General features: G+C 41.0%; 1 protein-coding gene across 1 annotated transcript in view; it reads left to right on the top strand.

Moving 5' to 3' along the window:
- Positions 1-23633, top strand: part of GNE (glucosamine (UDP-N-acetyl)-2-epimerase/N-acetylmannosamine kinase) — a 547927-nt gene that overhangs the window by 483594 nt on the left and 40700 nt on the right. Inside the window, 1 exon segment of the mRNA XM_033917983.1 lies at positions 4833-4949. Within this exon segment, the coding sequence (XP_033773874.1) occupies positions 4833-4949 (117 nt within the window).

The following is a 23633-nucleotide window of genomic DNA, read 5'->3' as shown; positions in this document are numbered from 1 at the left end:
GGCTCAAAGATTTGTAAAAAGAGGTTATCCTACTACAGAAGTTTTTCAATGCTACCAACGATCCCTATGTCAACATCGGGAAGACCTTTTACAAACAGGAAAGAAAGTACGCAAGGCACCGGATTTTACCTGTGTTTTGAAGCACTCGCACCTCTCTGGGAAGGTTCAACGCATCATCAAATCTCATTGGCATATTTTGGAATTACACCAGTGTTTTAAAGGCAAGACACCTCTCATCGCACTCTCACGTAACTCAAACTTAAGAGATCAACTTGTGCCCTCTGCACTTCCTGCAGTGAATACGGCTCAACATGTTCATACAGGGCATCAACCATGCATGTCATGCTCAGTCTGTAAGCACTCTATGCAAGCTACCTCCTTCAAACATCCACGGACTGGAAAAACATATAAGTTAAATTTTAGTAGTAACTGCAATACTCAGTATGTGATTTATATCATCAGATGTCCTTGCAATCTTTTATACGTGGGCAAGACCAAGAGGAAGATTAAGACAAGAATTATAGAACATAGGAGCTGTATTTTGAGAGAGATCATAACAGCACCCTTAGTCCAACACTGGAAGGATTTCTCACATACTATTGATGAGCTACGTTTTTTGGTTTTTAAAACTTTTAAAATAAGTTGGAGAGGTGGTGACATCGATAATGTCCTGCTACGTATGGAACAAAGGATTATCTTTGAGTTTAACACAATTATACCTGCAGGTCTTAATGCAGAGATAGACTATCGTCCTTTTCTTTAATTTATTATTGCTCTCTAAATGTGTATTTATCTTTTATCTGATATATATATATTTTTTATATGTTATACATATATATTAAAAAAAATTTTTAATTTGTTTGTATTTTTAAATTAATGTTATGTCTTATTGTACTTCACTTGTGCTATATTACATGATCTTGCTACCACATTATGGCTTATAAGGTTGTTTATAACTTTAAGAATTGCATAAACTTTTTACTTTTTATTTTATTTTATAACAAAATGTTGCTTTTTTATAAACATTTGTGCGATTTTATAAATGAATTTTAATGCATTTGCCAAAATAATACGGCCAAATTAAGGCTATTTGAATGGTTTGCCTCTTTCCCCCATTATTTTCCTTTGCCTTTTTTTATTCTCATAAATTGACACGCCCACAATCATGCTGATTGGTCAGTCCCGTTTTCACTTTATAACTCTTTATTACCCCCTTTTTTTATGTAATAAGTTATACATTTTACATATTCCATTGCTAGTTTCTTATATACAAAGCTGCCTCTGCTTTTACTTTATTTCTTTTGGTACAAGCATGTCTTAGTTTTCTACACAATCAACCCGGAGTTTTTTAAACTTTTACAACACTTTTATGACCTCTCTTTACGGCCCCATCTCCTTTATAGCTTGTTGTACCTTACAGCAATTTTTACTGTGACGAACTTGTAGTGCATTTCGGAGATTCACTGGTGTGCTACCAAACGGTAAGCTTCTACAAAACCTTGGTGTTTTCACTTTCTCTTTACTTTTCTGCCTTTCTCCCCTGATTTATCTGGTTGTTGCCCTAACACTCTTTGGTTATTGCTTGGCGTTTTTTGATCCATGTGGCCCCCCCTTTTCTTAACTATGAATGCAATTTTTGCAGCTAGCTTTAAAAATTACATGCTCTCTTTTCTCTTGTTCTTTTTCCTTTTATATAATGCTCAGCGTTTTTTGATTTATGTGGTAACCTTCTTTGATTACAACTGCAGGGTTAAGAATCCTTTGGAGCTAGCCCTAAATTTATAAATTTATATCTTTGTTTGGTATTTCTTTTTTGCTGCATTCAATTATTTAAAGTATTATTTTGCAAATAGCCTTTGGGGAGTCCTTTTATATCTCACACCATTTACATTTTTAATTTGGTGGGCATTTCAAATTGTCTATTGGCTGTGTTGTTTTCCATTGTAAATTACAGACATCACTTGATATGTATCATTGGTTTTCTAAATTACTGAAAAATTTATAATGAAATTCATGATGTTTGTTTGCTTATCACCAAGTTGTATATTACATTTTGTTAAGTTTTGTTTATTCTTATTCATTTATTTACTCTTTTATTTATGATATATGTTTAAGATTATTTCATGTTTATATGTCTCTTTTTTATGTTCCTTGATAGCTATTTTTCCAGGCTTCTTTTTGTGATATTTTTCTTTTTACCTTTATTACCATGGTATGTATTGATTATTTATAATATAATTCTATTTTTCTCTTTTTCTAATTCTTGTTCTCTGTCTTTATCACATTTCAAGGATATTTACCTTCTCCTATATTGTTCTACATTTCACCCTTTCTCTCACACTTGGTTAATCTTGGTCTTACTCTATATTCATTTGCTTTTCACATTCAACATGTTTATGCATATTAAATTCAAATATTTTTATATTTATGTATACCTTTTTACTATGCATGAATTTTCTCTCTTCCTTTCTTTCTTACCCATTTTTTCTTTCCACACATCTATAATTCTTTTTCCTAAACACCTATCTTAAATATAAGTAGGATCATCAAAACATACAATATTCATATATAGCACTTTTATTATCTTAATTTTTATATGGTTGTTTTAATATTGTATTTGTACCTATTAGGACCCCTGATGAAGGTTGTCCGAAACACGGACCGTGTTGGGTCCCCCGTCTGGTAAAAGGTTTTTAGTTAAGATTTATTTGTCAAAATAAAATTTGCCTGCACCGTGTACAAGTCTGCAGTTTTGGTTTGTTTGCTCTGGTCTGTTTTTTCACTGCAGACGAAGTTGGACCTCTGGTTCTTTTGTTGTTTTGTTGCTTTTCAAAATGTTGACCAGTGGGCAACATGATTATCTCGCAAAATTACTCGTTCCATATAAACCTTCCTGATTGCTGCGGTCGTTGACTTTAAATAGACTAACAATACCATCTATTCATTTGGTTAGATTAAAATGTACTCAAAACTCTGCCTTTTTTGCATTGGTACCTTATTTATGGAACTCTCTTCCTAATGAACTTTGCTGTGAGCCTACCTATACAAAATTTAGAGCTTCTTTAAAAATTTATTTAGTTTGGCGTTTCCTTTTTAGTTTTCTATTATAATATGGTTTTAATCCTTAGTTGGACATTGGATCATACAATAACTATTTTTTTTCTTTACACTTATACTATAAATATTGGCATTCCTTTCCTTTTTCTAAGTTTCCAAGTTTATTGTAAATTTGATTGAACGCTTATCAAATACTAAGAGCTCCTTTTACTAAGCTGCGGTAGCATTTTTAGCACTTGCTGCCAATTAGCACGCACTAACCCCTGCGCTACACGCCAAGAACTAACGCCAGCTCAATGGTGGCATTAGCGTCTAGCGCGCGGGCAATTCAGCGCACGCCAAGCGCGCACTAAAACCACTAACACAGCTTATTAAATGGAGCCCTAAGTGTTTTACAACAATAAAATAGGGGTAAGAACAAAATTTTAAATAATAATGATAAACAGACCAATTTTACTCAGACAAACACAAAATAAACATACTAAGAACGAGCAGGAGAGGGGGCAGAACTACAATAAATACAGGGAAGAGAACGTATATGGGAGAAAAACAAAAGGACTAAGGGGATCAATGAGAAAAGAATAGTGGGATCATTAGTCAAAAGCATCAGTGAATAGGAAGCTTTTTAAAGCTCCTTTAAATTTGTCTAAATTTTGCTCTGCCCGAAGATGTGTAGGTAATGAAGGGAATAGACATAGTAGATAAAGACAGGTTGTTCACCCTCTCCAAAGTAGAGAGAACGAAAGGGCACTCTCTAAAGTTAAAAGGGGATAGATTCCGTACAAACGTAAGGAAGTTCTTCTTCATCCAGAGAGTGATAAAAAATTGGAACGCTCTTCCAGAGGCTCTTCCAGGGCAAAACACCCTCCAGGGATTCAAGACAAAGTTAGACAAGTTCCTGCTGAACAAGAACATACGCAGGTAAGGCTAGTCTCAGGGAACTAGTCTTTGACCTAAAGGCCGCCACATGAGCGGACTGCTGGGCACGATGGACCACTGGTCTGACCCAGCTGCAGCAATTCTTTTGTTATTTTGGCAGTAACTGAGAATATTGTTGATCTGCAGGTATTTATTATTTTTAGAGAAGGAACCCAGAGCAGATGTTGTCCAGAGGATCTTGTAACAAAGAGTGGTATTCGTATATAAATACAAATATATGTACTTAGCAGAGTCCTCAGATCTCTGCAGGAAATTATAATTGTCATGCCTTATCTGACAAGAATATGATATAAGGTGATGATGAGGAAAGCTTTCTTTTGCTTGGCTCCAAGGTTATGGAATGGTCTTCTAAAGAATTGCATGCAGAAGCAAATTTTTAAAAGTTTAAAATTATGCTTAAAATTTATATTTTTTGTCAAGCCTTCAGTGTACATGATGATACGGACCTCAGTCCTTTCCACCATATTGAATATAAGCTTCAGTCTTCTGATGCTGTATATAAAGTTACAATATCCTATCTGATTTATTGGCAGACTGGATGGGCCATTTGGCCTTTATCTGCCATCATGTTTCTATGATTTATAATCAAAACCTAGACCATTGTTCAGTGGTAATTTAAATTTGCAACTTTTAAAATTAATAAGTCTTTGATATTTACATTATGTCATTGGGATTAGAGTGCATGTGGAAGGGGCCATGACAGCATAGAATGTGTCAGAAAATTGCATTGCAAAGAGAAACTAAATTCTTTTTCTCTGAGCTACACTCTATAGATTAATTAGGTTACTTGGAATGCTATATTCACTATTCTGTTTTGTTTTGTCCTTAATCTGCAGAGAACCAGCTATTAGTGGATGGGATGCCTATGAAGAATGATGATGGAATCAGTGCTATTCACCTTATTCAGTCAGCCAAGCTTGGCAATTCCAAAGCTAACAATATTCTCCAAACAGGTAAAACTAATATTCCAGTTCTCAACTACATTAAAAATAAAATGCCCATTAATCTTTACTATAAAAACAAAACAAAACATGTACTTCCAACATTCTTAATTCTTAAAATTTTCCCAAGTTCCAAGGAAATACTTTTAAAACCAATAGGAGAAAATACTTTTTCACTCTGAGACTAGTTAAGCTCTGGAACACCTTGCCAGAGGATGCAGTAAAAGAAGATTATGTACTTGCCTGGTAAGCTCTTTTCCAGTAGATAGGTGAGACATTCTAGACAAGTGGGTTGTGTCCCAAGGCCTTGTGCTATATGCAGAAGGCATCCTTTCCAGATTTTTTCTGTGATACTGCTCTACTTCACTGTGCTTTCTGGCTCCACCTCTAGTTAGTACCCAAGCACCACCTCACAAAACAGGAAGTCCATAAACAACAGTTCTGCTCAAGAATTAATATATGAACATTAACTGCAAACAGTCAACAAATGCATCAGTGGAGCTCAGAAACAACCCCTGCATAAAACAAGGACATATTCTTCCCAGCCCATTGGGTTGACTGACATCAGTAATATAATGGGTACACCTCATGTCAAAATGATTGATAGCTGTCAGAGATAAGGATCGATCAATCAGCGTTCACTTCCGGGTTAAGCCCCGCCTACTCTCCGCCCACACCACACCCATGCCCCGTCCACTCCACACCCACTTTACCTTATGCCCCGCCAAAGCCCCGCACCACACCACACCCACTTTTCCCATGGCCCCGGCAACACCATGCCCCTCCACCCACTCCTCTGCCATGCCCCGCCCCCTCCCATGGGAATGAATGGTAATAATAATAATAATAATAATTTTATTTCTTATATACTGCTATATTAGAAGTTCAAAGCGGTTTACAACTGAGATACATACAGTCAGTGATTGAGCTCCCCGCCCATGCCCCGCCCCCATAGGAATGAATGTTGGCCCCGCCCCATGCCCCACCCCTATGCCACCGGAAATGCGCTTTCTGATGACATCGCCGGAAATGGGGGGCGTGTTTGATCCCGGAAATACACATTCTGATGACATCACCGGAAATGGGAGTGCCCTGCCCTACCGGAAATGTACATTCAAGTTTCAAGTTTATTCAAGTTTATTAGATTTTAATATACCGACCATCAAACAAATATCTGGCCGGTTTACATTAAATTTAAAAAAAAGTAAAGAAAAAGAAATTGAAAAAGTAAATATTTAGAAGTGCATATAGTGAACATTAAAGACATTAACATGACAAACTTGACAGTGAGGAAAAAAGGGAATGGGAGGGTAGAGTTACATTGTAGAGAGAAAAGGGAGTAAGGGGAAGTAGGAATAAAACATGTTGGGTGGGGAAGGTTCTTTAAGAGAGATACAAAATTAAAATTTAAAAAATTAAAAAACAAAAAGGTAGAAAGTAATGTGAATGAAATAAGCGAGAAGAGTAGAATCTAAACAGAAGAGAATGCATCGCGAAATAAAAAAGTCTTCAAGCCTATCTTAAATTTATCTAGATGTTGTTCGTCTCGAAGTGGTTGTGGTAGAGAATTCCACAATGTTGGGGCAGATACAGCAAAATTTATTTTCCGTGTATAATAGAACTCTTTAATGGAGGGAATTAATAGGAGATTTTGATTTGTTGATCTCAAAGTTCGTGGTGAACATTGAGGAATGAGGAGTTTATGAAGGTATGAAGGCTGATGAGAAGATTTTGTTTTGAAAGTCAAGATGATGATTTTATAGGTGATTCGATGAGCCACGGGAAGCCAGTGTGCATCTTTCAGGACTGGAGTAACATGATCATATTTACCTAGTTTATAGATGAGTTTTATTGCAGTGTTTTGTATTAATTGAAGGCGTCGGATTTCTTTTTGGGGGAGACCATTGAGAAGGGAATTACAGTAATCTAAGTGGGAAATAAAGAATGAACCAGAATTTTGATAGATTCGGTCTCTAAGATTGAAGTTAATGAGCGAATGATACGAAGTTTATAGAAACACGTTTTTATAACCGAACTAATATGGTCGTGGAATGATAGATCTTTATCAATGATGACTCCTAAAAGTTTTATTTTTGTTTCCATTTGAATTGGAACAGATTTAATAGAAATTTTTTCCGGTAGAAATTCGGTATTTTTAATTGAAAATAGGAGACCATGGGATTTGTCAATATTGAGAGAAAGTTTATTAGAGTAAAGCCAGTCATTTATGGTGTCCAGTTTATTGTTTATATCTTTTATATCAGAAATATTAGAGGTATTCTGATGACGTAGGTGGAAATAGGGTAAATGAAGCGCCGGAAATGCGCTTTTCTGACCACATAGGCAGAAATAGGGTAAATGAAGAGCCGGAAATGCGCTTTTCTGATGAGAGGGAAATGCATTTTCTGACTTAGTCAAAACCCCCGGAAATGATGTGGCCAGAAAAAGAAGTGTCTTTATTTTAACATTTTAGTTAAGACAGGTTTTAAGAGCTCATGGATAAAGCAATGCACAGGCAGATCACAAAACAAAAGACATTTACAGCTGTTTTGTTTTTTTCCTGTTTTTAAAACAGATGCCAGGTTTTAAGAGCAGTGCAGAAATAGCTTAGAAAAGGCTGCATTTTTTTTTCTGTCCTGTTTTTTTTTTTTAACAGACAGTATGAAACTTAGTTAATGGTTTTGGGGATGGGCAACTCCCCGGTTGTCATGGTGACAGCTGATAAGCCCCTTGCAGCCCCCCTGATAAAGCCAAGGGGGAGGTGTGTTTAAACATGTCTGAACATGTCCCGGCCTCCTGGTGTTGTCTTTAACAATCTGAAAAAACAAACAAACAACTGTCACCTAACAAGGTCTGTTAAAAGGCAGAGTTTTAAGACCTATTTTTTTTTATTTAGAGCTATGTTGACAGAGCTGAATGGAACATGAAAGAATCTTTATTGAAGCAAATTTATTACGATCCATATGCGGCAGGAAGCTATGGAGGCATTAACCCTCTACTTCAAGCGGCTAAAAAGAGCGATATTACAGTCCAGAAAAAAGACGTAGTGGACTGGGTCACCGGTCAAAACGCGTACAATTGACACAGACTGGATAGAATCCATTTTAAAAGAAATAAAACAATGGTATCAGAAATTGACAGCCAGTGGCAAAGTGACTTAGTCGACATGTCAGCCTTTGCCTGTTATAACAACGGTTACAAAAACATCTTAACGGTAATAGATATCCTGTCAAAATATACATGGGTCGTGAGTTTAAAAACAAAAACCAGTACCAAAGCCTTTGAAACAATATTTAATTTAGGGCGTATACCTGAAAAACTTCAAACAGACAAGGGTAAAGAATTTTTAAATAAGTCTCTGAAGAATTTATTAAAACAAAAAGGTGTTGGCCATTTTGTGACCCATAATGATGTTAAAACAGCTGTAGTGGAAAGATTTAACAGGACTTTAAAATCCAAAATGTGGCGGTATTTTACAGCCCATAATACCTTTACTTATCAAGACGTCCTACAGGCTTTAGTGCACAGCTATAATTATAGTTTTCACAGAACGATACAGGCGAGGCCTGTAGATGTGACACCCTCAAACTCTTTGCAGATTTGGAAAACAGTCTATGGCAGTAACATCAAATGCGATCCCACCAAGGATCTCTTAAAGAAAGGAGACCGTGTGAGGCTATCAAAAGTTAAAGGAAAATTTGAGAAAGGTTACGAGCAAACATGGACGGATGAGATATTTATAATAAAAGATGTTTTAAACAGGGGTCAGAGAACAACATACAAGATACAGGATTATGATAGCGAAGCTATACAAGGTTCTTTTTATCCTGAAGAATTACTAAAAGTCAAGCCTCTACAGGACAGAATATACCGTATCGAAAAGGTTCTAAAGGTAAAAGGAGGGGATAAGAACAAAAGTTGTCTCGTGAAATGGAAGGGGTGGCCTGATAAATTTAACAGTTGGGTGAAGGCCTCAGAGATTCAAGACATCTGATTTTGTCTTTTGAAGCAGCACAGAGAGAGAGAAAAAAAAAATAATGAATGACGGTGGCTTTTATATCACATTGCCTAGCAATGCTTCGGCAGCTATGTTTCCCCATAATACCAGCTCTAATTTTACCATACAAATAGCTAGGCCTTTGGACTTACAGGGGCCATGGACAGCGGGGCTGGTGGAAATACAATACCCACATACTTGAGAAAATATTAAGGAAGACATAAAGTACGTTGTCACCTCTGGAGAAGGAAATGTACATAAATTTACAATCCAGAGAGGATATTATGCGACCTTGGGGAGGTTATTGGAAACCATGAATCATGACATTAGAAGCATCTATGAGTCTGAGAGACCGCCGAGAATCATATATGACCCCAATACACGAAGAATTCATGTAAAAGCAGAGGATAAGTCTGTTATTTCTGCAGGGGGTGATTTGGCAACCATTTTGGGGGTAAAGGCTAACTTTAATACAAGGCATTCTCATTTCCCAGCAAATATCGAAGCCGGCTTTAATACCCTCTACGTGTACACCGATATTGTAGAGCACCAGTTAGTAGGTGACCATTTTGTACAACTGTTGCGCTGTGTTCCAGCTCTAGGGTCAGCGGATAAGTTTATCACCCTCACGTTGTAGCCAGCAAGCTCCAGGAAAGGTGTCTGGGATCACCGGTACATGAAAACTCTTGTGAGCCGCTGAGGGCTGCACAAGGAGGGTATAATACAGCGTTCAGTGCAATAGGCACAAATGCAATAGGCACAGCTTCAATGAAACCAGGAACTTTAATCCTCAAAACAGAAAAAATAACAGAATACTTGTCAGGATGATTCTGTAGGAGCCAACAGGCTTCAAATGCACATTGCAAAACTCTATTAGAAAACAGTCTCTGTGGGAGAAACAAATCAAAATAGTCCAAAATCATATAGCAAAAATCTTCCCTTCACAGAGTTAAGTTCATTTTCAGTTTGCAGTCCAAAAAGTGTTCATAGCAAAAGAAAAGAAAACTTCAAAACTAAAGCAATAACTTCAGGGCTGTATCAATTCAGCTTCAAGCCAGTGCTGCTGTACCTGTTACTCACCTGTTTTGATTTATTAGCTTATATTGGTGGATATTTTTACTTTTATTTATAGCACACCCAGGGTGCTCAATGATGGTGTGCGGGTGGGGGTATATTACCTCTACCTAAGTTGTGAAGTGTTGGAGCTTGACTCCTATCGCTGCTTGCTCACACTGAGAGCACCCTTTAATTTGGTATTATCCATGATAGTTTGCACGCGGTTTGCATGGTGTGCACAGTCTTGGTCCTGAGCGCCCCCTTAGTGAACCCTTTTGTGACGATTTCTGCCTCTTTTGTTGTAACTAGCTTAGGTTTTTGGCAGTTTTTTTGGAGTGTATTTTGTGTACTGACTTCTTCAGCAACAGAGCTGGTTAGACAGTGTGCTCCGTGTGGTCTTTAAACTGCCAATAATTAGGCCCACTATCCCACCACAGAAACACGGAGCAAACCCCACTGCCTCTGACTATCACAGTCCACTTTCCTAACAAGGAAAGAACAATTAAACTTTCAAAAGTAAAAACCAAAACTTCACAATAAAGTCCTTGCCCAGTTCAACAAGAGAGCAACTTCACTCTTCAGCTGGAGTAAGAATTATTCAGCTCTTGCAAACAGGCAAAACAAACTTGAAGTATTCTTAGCAAAACATTTAGTTACTTGTTTTTAGGCAGCAGACTTCCATGGGTGCAACTTCATGAGACCACGCAGCACTAGTATCAGGGCTCAGCTCCAGCTCCATGGCATGCGGTTCCTCCAACAGACTGAGGGGTACTTCTTCCCCAGCCTCTGTTAACTCCATAGATTCAGGAGTTTGGCTGCTATCAGGAGCTCCCAGCCCTGAGCGCTGTGACCTGTCCTGCTGCTGTTCCTCCCTCCTCTGATTCTCCAGGAGTTTAGTTCTCAGGAATAGCAGTCTGCAGCCCCGCCCCAAACCCTCAGGTGGAAAGGATTTCCGGGTAATCACCTTGGGACACAGTGGGGGATGGGAACCTTGCACTCCTGCTCTCCCGCTCCCTCTACAGGACAAAGAAGGAAAGTCCTCTTCTGACTCAAGAAATGGTTTAACTGAAGGGATTTGAGAAGGGTCTGGATTAGAACTGTGCACTGCTCTAGGGACACTCCTAGCAGACATAGTCTGCTTATCACAACGTACGATAAACCGCTCTATGTACCTGTGAACAAGCAGCACATCGACACCATCACATTTGAAATAAAGACAGATCAGAACAGGAACGTCTCATTTTGTTACGGGAAGGTGATCCTTAAGCTTCACCTGCGACCCAGGAAGACTGTTGTGTTTTAAAATGTTGGTGTCTAAAGATTACGGAGACCCCAAAGCATACAAATTATTACACAGCACAAGCCAGTAATGGGCTTTCAGGATATCACGGGGCCCCTGTCATGTGCGGTGCCAGTGTAGGTGGCGTATTTCGTAGTCTCTTTAGAAAAGCAATACCGCTTTTGAGAAGGGGTTTTGAAATTATTGAACCACATGTGAAAGGAGCAACAAAAAATATAGCTAAAGATGTCATGGGCCATGTCACAACAACCGTTCTAAATAAACCATTCCGCGGAGCAGGCGGGGTCAGGACTGGCTGTGGTTAGACGTGCTGTTAAAAGAAAGAGGACCTATCCTCAAGAGATTCTGCAAGGACCTCCAAAACCTTTTAAAAGAAAGAAACTCCAAGGTAACAAATCACAGAAGCTATACAGCGGATCCAAGAAGAGAAGGGCCCGTTCTATGAAACCATGGCTTTTGTACAAAACGGCTCTGAAGAATGCGTTAAATCAGAACTAGATCAGTTTGAGCTATCCCCGACCCAAACCAGTATCGAAAAAAGCATCTATGTGGAAATACCACCATTATCAGCTTTATCGGAAACAGCACCTTTGGACTTCTACATAGCGGGACACGGTGAAGACTACATTGATTTAAACAACACTCTCCTGCATCTGACCTGTAAAATTGTGAAAGAAGATAGTTAAGACATTGACGCAGCTGCCAAAGTAGCCCTGGTAAACTACCCGATTGCATCTATTTTTAGCCAATTGGATGTTACCCTGGGAGACCAGCTGATTAGTCAGAGTAATAACTATTACCCAAATAGAGCCCTCATAGAGCTGATCCTCAATTACGGTGAAGGAGCCTTTAAATCACAAGCGGCCTGTTTTATAAGGATACAGCCGAACATCATAACGTTAGAGATATAGGTGCACGTAATGTGGGTTTTACCGAAAGGGCTCACTTTACAGCATCTAGCCACAAGGTGGAGCTGTTGGGACATTTACACAGCGATCTATTTTTTCAAGAAAAGCTACTCATCAACGGCGTAGATCTTAAAATAAAACTGTCTCGTAACAAAAACTCTTTCTGTTTAATGAGCGGTGATGCTGACCAAAATTATAAACTCCTTATCCTAAACGCAGCCCTCTTTGTAAAGAGAGTTAAAGTGGCCCCTGGAGTACGCTTGGGACATGCTGTAGCTCTACTGTAAGCTAACGCCAAGTATGCGATAGACCGTGTGGGGTTGAAGGTATTTAGCATACCGGCCGGCACCCGTGTGACTAATCAGGAAAATCTCTTTTTGGGGCAGTTACCAAAGCTCATCGTGTTGGGCTTTGTGGATAACAACACTTTCAGTGATAATTATGCTAAAAACACTTTCAATTTTAAACATTACAATATTAATTTTGCAGCTCTGTATGTAGATAGTGAACAAGTACCCAGAAAACCTCTACAACCCGATTTTGAAATTGGAAATTGTGTGAGAGAATATATGCAACTTTTTCAAGCGACCGGTAAACACCTGAAAGACAATGCCATCCTGGTTGATCATCAGGAGTTTTACAAAGGTTATATGCTGCTAGCCTTTGACCTATCGCCGGACCAGGAGTGCACTGACCACTACTCGCTGATCAAAACCGGTAACCTGCGGGCTGAAATACGTTTTGCCAGAACTTTACCTCACACTGTGAACATGATTGTGTATGGGGTTTTCGACAACGTGATAGAAGTTAATCATAGAAGGAATGTTCTTTATCCCAGGACAAGCAGGCAGCATATTCTTGACTGATGGGTGACGGCACCGACGGAGCCCCGGTACGGACAATTTTAGAGTGATTGCACTCTAAGAACTTGGAAAGTTCTGGTAGGCCGCACCGCACACGCGTGAGTGCCTTCCCGCCCGACAGAGGCGCGCGGTCCCCAGTTTCTTAGTTTCCACGGAGCTAAGAAGACGCGTTTCCTCAACGGCTGTTGAAGAAAAATTTTTCGATCTTCCCGCTCGCGTAAACCTTTGTTTAAATAAAGGTTTCTTTATTTCTTTTCTTTTCTTTAAAAAAAAAAAAAAAAAAGACTAACTTAGTCATTTTTCTTTTCATTTTTCGTTTCGCCCCGGCGGGGCCTGTTGCCACAATCGAAGCCTCGGCCTTCGATTTGGCAGAGGCTGTCTTCACTTTCATGCCCCCTCAGCCCGGGTTTAAAAAGTGCCAGCGGTGCGCTCGGCCAATCTCACTGACAGACCCGCATAACTGGTGTATGCAGTGTCTTGGTCCCGACCATCAAGTGTCCACTTGCACCCGCTGTGCAACTTTGAAAAAAAGAACACTTAAAAACCGCCAAATTCAGCAGCGGTTACTCTTCGGTGCCGAGATGTCCGATTCCACCGTACCGGCACCGACATCGATTCCATCTCAATCGGCACCGACTTCATCGACACCGCGCGATACCACGCCGGCGTCGCATCCAGCAGGTAAGCCGGCTAAGAAGCCTTCCCCGCTGGAGCGTCCTCCGGTCTCCACTGCAGTGAGTCCAATCCTGCCGACCTCGAGGCGCCCACGGAAGCGCTCCGCTCCGATTGAAGTTAGCCCCTCGACATCGGGTTCTTCGTCGGAGTGTCTAGCAGCACCCAAGGTACCGCAGAAGAAAAAAGCGGTACCGGTGCCTTCGCTGGACGAGCGTATTGCCGCCGTTCTGCAGGTACAGCGAGAGAGCAACTCCAACAGCTACTGCCTGCTCTTTTACCCCAGAACCTTCCAGTTCCGGTACGGTCGGAGCCACCGGTACCGATAGTGGAACGCCCTCTTTTATCGGCATCCACTTTGTCGGTACCGGTTCTTAACACCTCATCGACTTCGATGCCGATTTTAGCTCCAGAGCCTAAATCTCACCACCAGGCGGTACAAACCTCGGTACCAGCACAACAGGTTGCATCGCCTGGTACCGTATCCATGAGGTCGGGCAAGTCCACCCATAAAACTCGACACCTGGATCCCTCCACACCAGAGTCTCGACACCATGGCTCTCAGGTTAGGGATCCTGATTTATGGGAAGATTCTGAAGAGCCCTTTCTATCCGAAGGTGAATGCTCTTCTGATGATGAGGAACGCCTTGTTACCAATCCCTCTTCTCACCCAGATTCCACATCTTTTCCATCTTTCTTAAAAGAAATGTGTGAATCTTTGTCTATTCCCTTGGAGGCTGAGTCAAAGAAATCTAAGGCATTTCTTGATGCATTGGACTTTGACCAGCCTCCAAGGGAATTTCTTAAACTTCCTCTCCATGATATCTTGAGAGAAACGTTTTATAAAAACCTAGAAACTCCCCTGACTGTCCCAGGAGCCCCTCGTAAACTGGACTCCTTATACAGGGTGATTCCTATTCCTGGGTTTGATAAACCCCAACTCCCGAAAGAATCTCTTTTAGTGGAATCCACTTTAAAGAAATCAGCGGGAGCTAATGTGTATGCCTCAGTCCCTCCTGGCAGAGAGGGCAAATCAACGGACAAATTTGGCAAGCGGTTATATCAAAACGCCATGCTAGCCAATAGATCAGGAAACTATGCTTTTCATTTCTCATTTTATTTGAAGCATTTGATCCAAACCATATCTACCTTTGAGAAATATCTTCCTGATCGCAAAAAATCTAATTTTCAGGCCTGTACTTCCTCTCTTCTCCAGTTGAGAAAGTTTCTTGTAAGATCAATTTATGATACCTTTGAATTGACTTCTAGAGCCACGGTTATGTCAGTGGCTATGCGCAGGTTGGCATGGCTCAGGGTCTCAGAACTAGAGGTAAACCACCAAGACCGTCTAGCAAATGCACCTTGCTTAGGGGATGAGCTGTTTGGTGATTCCATGGATTCCACCACACAAAAACTATCGGCACATGAGACACGTTGGGATACTCTCCTAAAGAATAAAAAGAAGACTCCGCCTACTAGGCCTTTCAGACAACAATCGGCCTACCAACGCCGTTATGCTGCTCGCCCCTTACCTCAGGCTACTCAACAACCTAGACGTCAGCGACAACAACAACAACGTCAACCTCCGAGGCAGGCGCAACAGCAACAAAAACCTCCTCCACCTCAAAAGTCTACCCAGCCCTTTTGACGTGTTTCTCCAGAGCATAGCCAATATTCCACCATCTGCCCATCTTCCTCAACCGATAGGAGGGCGCCTGACCTATTATCTCAGCCGTTGGGAGATCATTACATCCGACCAATGGGTCCTCAACATCATCCGCCACGGCTACTCTCTCAACTTCCAGACTTATCCCGATCAAAGTCTGCCAAAAGAGTCTGCTTTGAACACTCCTCAATCCTCTCTCCTGATTCAAGAGGTTCAATCCCTCCTTCTTCTAAACGCCATAGAAGAAGTTCCTCTAGACCAGAAAGGACAGGGATTTTACTCCCGTTACTTTCTAGTTCCAAAGAAAACAGGAGATCTCACGCCCATTTGAGATCTCAACAAATGCTTGGTAAAGGAGAAATTCAAGATGCTTTCATTAGCAACTCTTTATCCTCTTCTCAATCAGGGCGAATGGCTATGCTCCCTCGACCTCAAGGAGGCATACACTCATATTCCCATCCATCTAGCCTCCAGACAGTATTTCTGCTTCATGATCAACCACTGTCATTACCAATACAAAGTTCTCCCCTTCGGACATGCTTCATCTCCAAGAGTGTTCACCAAATGTCTGATTGTGGTGGCTGCTTTCCTTCGTTCACATCATCTTCAAGTTTTCCCTTACCTGGACGATTGGTTGATAAAGGCCAATTCTCCTCAAACAGTTCTACTGGCCACCAATCAAACCATCTTGTTCTTACAGTTTCTGGGGTTCGAGATCAATTTTCCCAAATCTCATCTCATCCCCACTCAGAAACTTCAATTCATTGGAGCGGTGCTGGACACGTTCCTCATGAGAGCATTCCTGCCGTCCAACCGTCTCCACACTCTTCAAGTTCTGTGTCAACAAGTTCTTCCTCAAAGTTCCATCTCTGCCAAACAAATGATGATACTATTGGGTCACATGGCTTCAACAGTTCATGTCACCCCTCTGGCACGTCTTCATCTGCGCACACCTCAATGGACCCTTGCTACCCAGTGGTCCCAAGCGATGGATCCTTGCTCACGTCACATATCTGTGACATCATCTCTTCGTCAGTCTCTACAATGGTGGTTGGTATCCTCAAATCTATCCAGAGGTCTTCTGTTCCATCTACCTCCTCATCAACTAGTCATCACAACCGATGCCTCCCCTTATGCTTGGGGAGCTCATTTGAACGAGTTCCAAACTCAAGGCCTTTGGACAGTCCAGGAAATGAAGCATCACATCAATTTCCTGGAACTCAGAGCGATGTTTTATGCCCTCAAGGCTTTCCAACATCTTCTCTTCCCTCAAGTTCTTCTGCTATGCACAGACAATCAAGTGGCGATGTACTACAAGAGAAAATGGGATATTCATGTGGGATCTCTAGGAGAGTAAGAATCAGGGAGTGGGTCATTGGTATGGGCAGACTCGATGGGCTATGGCCCTTTTCTGCCGTCAGTTTCTATGTTTCTATGTTTCTACATCAACAAACAGGGTGGAACAGGCTCTCGCCTCTTGTGCCAGGAAGCCCAGAAAATCTGGACTTGGGCCATAAATCATCATCTATTCCTGAAAGCGATTTACATTCAGGGAGAAAAGAATTCCTTAGCAGACAAGCTCAGCAGAATTCTCCAGCCTCACGAGTGGACACTCGATCCTTTAATTCTACAATCCATCTTTGCTCAGTGGGGCACTCCTCAAATAGACCTCTTTACAGCTCCTCACAATCACCAGCTGCCCCTCTTCTGCTCAAGACTATACTCTCCTCACCGTCTGGCAGCGGATGCGTTTCTCCTCGACTGGTCAAATCTGTTCCTGTATGCTTTCCCTCCTCTGCCTCTCATGTTGAGAACCTTGTTCAAGCTCAAGAGGGAACGAGCCACCATGATTCTGATTGCTCCGAGGTGGCCCAGGCAGCATTGGTTCTCCCTTCTACTTCAACTCAGTTCCAGGGAACCTTTTCTTCTTCCACTGTTTCCTTCTCTGCTTACACAGCATCAGGAGACCCTTCTACATCCCAACCTCCAGTCTCTGCACCTGACAGCTTGGTATCTCTCGGGCTGACTTCTCATGATACGCTTTTGTCTCAGCCTGTTCGTTTAATTCTGGATGCCTCCAGGAAACCGGCCACTCTACAATGTTACCATCAGAAGTGGACACGTTTTTCTTCCTGGTGTCTTCTTCATCATCATGATCCCACTTCCCTTGCAGTGGAGACCTTGTTGGATTATCTTCTTTCTTTGTCCGACTCTGGCCTCAAGTCCACTTCAATCAGAGTCCACCTCAGTGCTATTGCGGCTTTTCATGAGCCAGTCCATGGAAAACTCCTCTCAGCTCATCCCTTGGTGTCCAGGTTCATGCGGGGTCTTTTTAATGTGAAACCACCTCTTAAAGCCCCTCCTGTTATCTGGGATCTCAATGTAGTTCTTTCCGCTTTAATGAAGCCTCCATTTGAACCTTTGGCTACCGCTTCTTTCAAGTTCCTCACTTGGAAGGTCCTTTTCCTTATTGCTCTTACCTCTGCCAGGAGGGTCAGTGAGCTACATGCACTAGTTGCGGATCCACCTTTTACAATCTTTCATCATGACAAAGTGGTTCTGCGTACACATCCAAAGTTTCTCCCTAAGGTTGTCTCGGAATTCCATCTCAACCAATCCATTGTTCTGCCTGTCTTCTTTCCGAAACCTCACTCGCATTCTGGAGAACAAGCTCTGCATACTTTGGACTGTAAGAGGGCTCTGGCGTACTGTTTAAACCGTACTAAGCCCCACAGATCATTCCCTCAACTCTTTCTGTCCTTTGATCCGAATAAATTGGGACGTCCTGTTTCTAAACGTACGTTGTCTAATTGGCTGGCAGCGTGCATTTCATTCTGTTATGCTCAGACCGGACTGACACTGGAAGGTTCTGTCACGGCCCATAGAGTCCGAGCTATGGCAGCATCTGTAGCTTTCCTCCGTTCCACTCCTATTGAGGAAATCTGCAAGGCTGCTACTTGGTCCTCAGTTCATACTTTTATATCTCATTATTGTCTGGATGCTTTTTCCAGAAGGGATGGACACTTCGGCCAATCTGTTTTTGCAAAATTTGTTTTCCTAATGGTCAACCTTCCCTCCATCCCTCTTTTTGTTAGCTTGGAGGTCACCCATCAGTCAAGAATATGCTGCCTGCTTGTCCTGGGATAAAGCACAGTTACTTACCGTAACAGGTGTTATCCAGGGACAGCAGGCAGATATTCTTGCGTCCCTCCCACCTCCCCGGGTTGGCTTCTTAGCTGGCTTATCCTAACTGGGGACCGCACGCCTCTGTCGGGCGGGAAGGCACTCGCGCGTGCGCGGTGCGGCCTACCAGAACTTTCCAAGTTCTTAGAGTGCAATCACTCTAAAATTGTCCGTACCGGGGCTCCATCGGTGCCGTCACCCATCAGTCAAGAATATCTGCCTGCTGTCCCTGGATAACACCTGTTACGGTAAGTAACTGTGCTTTTTGAGCATTCTTGAACATGAACACCGTACAGATCATCCGTGTTTTAAAGGAGGACTCCTGTGTTGCAGAATCTTTTTTAGATGTACTGCCCAGTGACTGGTTAACAGAATTAGAAATACCAAGGAAACCCGTGGGAGTTGTCGTGAACACACACCCACACAACCTACCAGGTGAACACTGGTTGGCCCTCTATGTGACCGGGGACGGGACAGGAGAATTTTTTGATTCTTACGGACAACCACAGGATAGTTTATTCTTTCTTAACAGTATTATGAACTTTTTCAATAAACACTGTAAGGCCATATTATATCATAACAGACAGTTACAGCACCCGCTGTCTGAGGCCTGTGGCTATCACTGTGTGTTGTTTGTTTTTTTTACATCATCACTGTTTACAACCTTATGAAAATATTTTAGAAATGTATTCTGAAGATTTAATGCAAAATGATAAAATGGTACTGAAATTTGTAAAAAATAAAAAACAAGTCTTGTGTAGTCCTTTTCAAAACCCGTTTCGTACTCCCCAGGGTTGTATTTCCTACCATGAATGTCATGCTGCTTCTAAATTTAAAAAAAAAAAAAAAAACCTTAAAATCAAAATGTCTGCAGTCTTTTATTTTCATTTTTAAAAAGCATTATTTTATTGAAGATATGTTTTTATACACTCAGCTACCGGTAACTGAGTAATAATTTACGTCTTTTATGAGGCAAGAGTTCTTTGGTCTTAGCAGGTTTCGTATATAGTTCAGGAACCTTCATAGCTGGGTTCTCCTTGAGGCATAACAGTACATCTCTGTTGGAAGCGTTACCCACAACCGAGGAAGGCATATTTAATTCAGCTAGGGTTTGCATGAACTCCATCCAGCCTAGGGGCCTTCTTTGCTCTGAAAGAGCATGGGTCTGCGTAACACTGCAAACGAGGTCAAGCAGGTTAGAACCACCGATAGCTTTTCCTTGGTATACAAACGTACCATTTCGCTCCCAGAATACAACACTTTTTGTTTTTTAACAGTTCAGTTTGTTAAGCAGGACTTCGGCATTTTTCCTATAGCGCATGTTGATGCTGTTTAACACTTCTTGAACCACAGAGTCAGGAGGTATACCATTTTTTGGAGAGGGGTTGTTGAAGTATCAACCAGTCTCTGTAGATGCTTTTTTTTTTTTTCCATATCCCTTTGTCTGCTCAACACGAGATAGCGTTGTGGGAAAAACACTTGAAGTAAACAGAGAGGTGAAATTTATATCTTAAGAGCTAGAATCTTGGAGAAAGGGAAATATTTTTTTCCCTGAAGAAATGAAATCAACAGAGAGAAAAAATTCGATCTAAAGGCATAAAAATCTATAAAAAGGTAAAAAATCAATCCTAAAGGCTAAAATCTTGTAATAAAGAAAAACGTCTGAAACAAAAGATAGATTTTTTTTTTGAGTCCAGATTTTTAAACTGGGTTCAGATTATTTCCTTCTCTTCAGATTTCTGTCTTCAAAGAGAAGAAATCTTGAGAAAGGGAAAATGTACGTAACTAAGGCTTCAAATATGGAGATAGAGAAAAGGTCTGCCCAAAGGGCTAGAATTATGGAAAGAGAGAACAAATTTATCAATAGAGCTAAATTCAAGAAAGAAGAAAAAAGTAGGTCCCAAAGAATAGATATATGTGGAATATAAAAAGAGACTCCCAATGTACACATATGCGGAGCAGAAACAACTGTCCCCAAGGCTAACATTCTGGAAAGCTGGTAAAAGTTTTTTCCCTACACATCAGATAACACAGTTACTTACAATAATAGGTAGAAGCTTGAAGAAAGGGGAATTTTTTTTTTTAAAGGCTAGAAATCAAGAGAGAGAAAGTGAAATACTGTCTTCAAAGGATAGAAATCTGGAAAAAGGAAAAAAGTAAATCCTAAAGGCTAAAATCCTGAAGAGAAGAAAAACATCTGATCCAAAGCAACAACTATAACACCAAACAATATTGTCAGGTATGACAGACACGGCCAGCGTGTTCGAACAGTTTTTTAACAAAGAAGCTCTTGCCTGAATTGGACGGTCCTGCTAATATACAAGAGAAAGGGTGCGACCAGCGGGCATCCACCATGCTAGTATCCTTAGGGTATTGTGCTGAACCCATCCTCCTCCTTCACTCTTTTGTCATACACAACTTGCTGTGTTTTTTTTAATCAAACCAGTCTCTATAGCCCACCTCTTTTTGTTTCTTATGTTTGTTGCACCCCTATCTTTTTCTGGGGTAAACCCTCTGCACCTGGTTTGTAGTCAAAAACTACATCTTTTAAACTAGTAAAATTGATTTTCTGGCTGTTTTCTACATTTAACGTTATCCCTTTCACTTTCATACAGGTCTTTCCACTTGTCAGTTTGTAACCATATGTTTTAGGACCCGCTGATACATACTCAGTTATATGTTCATCGGCAGGTATCTCACTGGTGAGCTCCCCTAAATAATCGCCCAAAGGGGGGTTCCAGTCACCCTCGCAGCTCACAAATATCACAGAATCTGTATCGTGGTACAGACAGCGTTCTTGTAGACTGTCTAGAAGTTTGTACAACTCTAAACACGCATAGGCTGTTGTAAAACAGGCTATGAAAACATTAGTGTTACCGGGCAAAGTAGTGCGGTCTTTTGAGTGCTTCCAAGACACGCAGGCCGTTTCATCATCGATAAAGTCGCACGATGAAACCTCAAATTCAGAGGAAAACAGGTATTTAAAGAGATTATCGGGTTGTCTGACAATGCTAATGGTAGGCAGGTTTGTCCTTTGACCAAATTTCCCCCACAGAGAATTTAAGAAAAGTTTTGCTATTTGGCGTTTAGCTGAATATGGTCTCTGCGCAAAAGTACACCTTCTTTTCTATAGAAATCAGAGATGTACATGTTTTGTTTTTCTGTATCATTGCACCACCGGGGGTAGACAGAAGCCTCTTGTTTTTGACAGAGGTGTATTTTGATGTATTCAGAAAAGAAATTGTCAGATTTTTGCTCAAAATGCCAGATTTCATAGATTTCAACAACCACATACCCTTTTGCAAATGGCAACATCCATCTCCACCGGGCACCAAGTCCCCACGAAAGCTCTCTCCTCATCCGTATGGGCACACGTTTCCTGTTGCCGTGCGTCGGTGCATGTATGGCACAAAGGAAACATAAGCTTACCGCCCACCCTGTCGGGTAACACCGGGAAAAAGAGCTTTCTTGGAGGATATACTTTTGCTTTTATAAAACCAAAATAATTTGTGGGTGGACCAAAGTTGTCATAAATGATTTGCGGATGGCCTGTTGGATATTCCTTTGTTTTATTGACAAAAGGGTATAGGCTGGTAAAATCGTAGTAGTGTATTTTTTCCCCAGGTTTTGTTTTGTAGTATAGAGAAACAGCATTTGTTCTACCCCCAAAAAGGGCATCTCTTGGGACCAAGGGTTGCGGTAATGCAGCGCTAGCCAGGAAGTCTGCACAACCCCTATCATTTTCTTTGACCATTCGCTTCCACTCATGCTCCCACAGATTCACGACCTTGAAGCCCAGGCTTTCCAGGTAGGCTGTCTTTAGCTGCTTTTTGAAATAAAGAAAGCCATAGGTCGTTGCTGCTACAGGATTCTGGTCTTTATCATTATAACAGACCGGACAGCCCTGATAAAAGCAACTATTAAATTCAAAAGCTCTTTCTACCCCATCAATGACAGCGTAACCGTCAAGAAAATAAGACTGCACCTTTCTTTCAGCCCCGTTCAGAGCATGCATGATCTGTATATTTTGTGCAGCCTCTTGATACAGCAACCATTGAATAGAGGGGGATGAATATCTCTTTTTGTGTCTGTGATAGTTATCCGGGGGGATGGGTGCCACTGTCTCGGGTTCTAAAAACATAAATCTGAACATGACCATACATACAGAGGCTAGGATTATATATTGGAAAGGGTCTAAACAATTCATTAGAATTTCTGAAGTACCCTCTCGGTCTACAACCACATCTTTCTGTGTCATTTTCATGATTTCAGTTCTGTAGAGAACACATGCCTGTCGCAAAATAGCTTCATCCTGTTGACAGTAATAAGCCAGCTCTTTTTGCAAATCAAACATCTTGTGCTGGTTGTCCATGTACCATTTTAAAAATTCCTCTTTTTTTTTCAGGCATCATGTTTCCCACACCATAATGCTCCATATCCGGCATATGCCCCACATAGTCTTGATTTTCCTGAGTATTAAAAAAATGCGGGAAATAACCCTTACAGCCTGGAAAACCTAAGGCCTTTGGAAGTTTGCTAAGTTTCATAGGTAGGAAATTTAGAGAGTCTATGAAACGAATAGCTAAAGGTTCAACTGTGATTTGTAAAAGCTTGCCACCTTGAACCAACTGACCTGTGTCCATCTTTTCCTTTAACAGTTGGCTAAGAACAAAATACCCGTCATAGCCTTTGGCATTATGGGCTATGAAGGTATAGTCTTTAAATTTTTTGTCACAAAAAATCTGTATAAAGGCAAAAATGCACACAAGACCCTTGAATTCCCATTTTCTTGTTTCGTACAAGTCCACCGCATATATGTAATTAGGAATGTGCCACCCCGTTTCTTGTATATATTCGCAATCGTAAATAATATACTTTTCAGATGTTTTGAGTTTATCGATGGGGGTCGTAAAACATAAGTGAATGTCATCACCGCTTAAGGGTTCATGGCATAGCTTACACATCCTACCCTTACATTTATGTTTCTCGTTCACATAGGACTCGCATTTCAAACACAGTTTTTTAGATAAACACTCCACTTCTTTTTTCTG

This window comes from Geotrypetes seraphini, chromosome 1 (genome assembly GCF_902459505.1).
Source record: "Geotrypetes seraphini chromosome 1, aGeoSer1.1, whole genome shotgun sequence".
NCBI lineage: Eukaryota > Metazoa > Chordata > Amphibia > Gymnophiona > Dermophiidae > Geotrypetes > Geotrypetes seraphini.
Note: the sequence above shows the minus strand (reverse complement) of the source record. Positions and strands in the feature narration are given on the sequence as shown.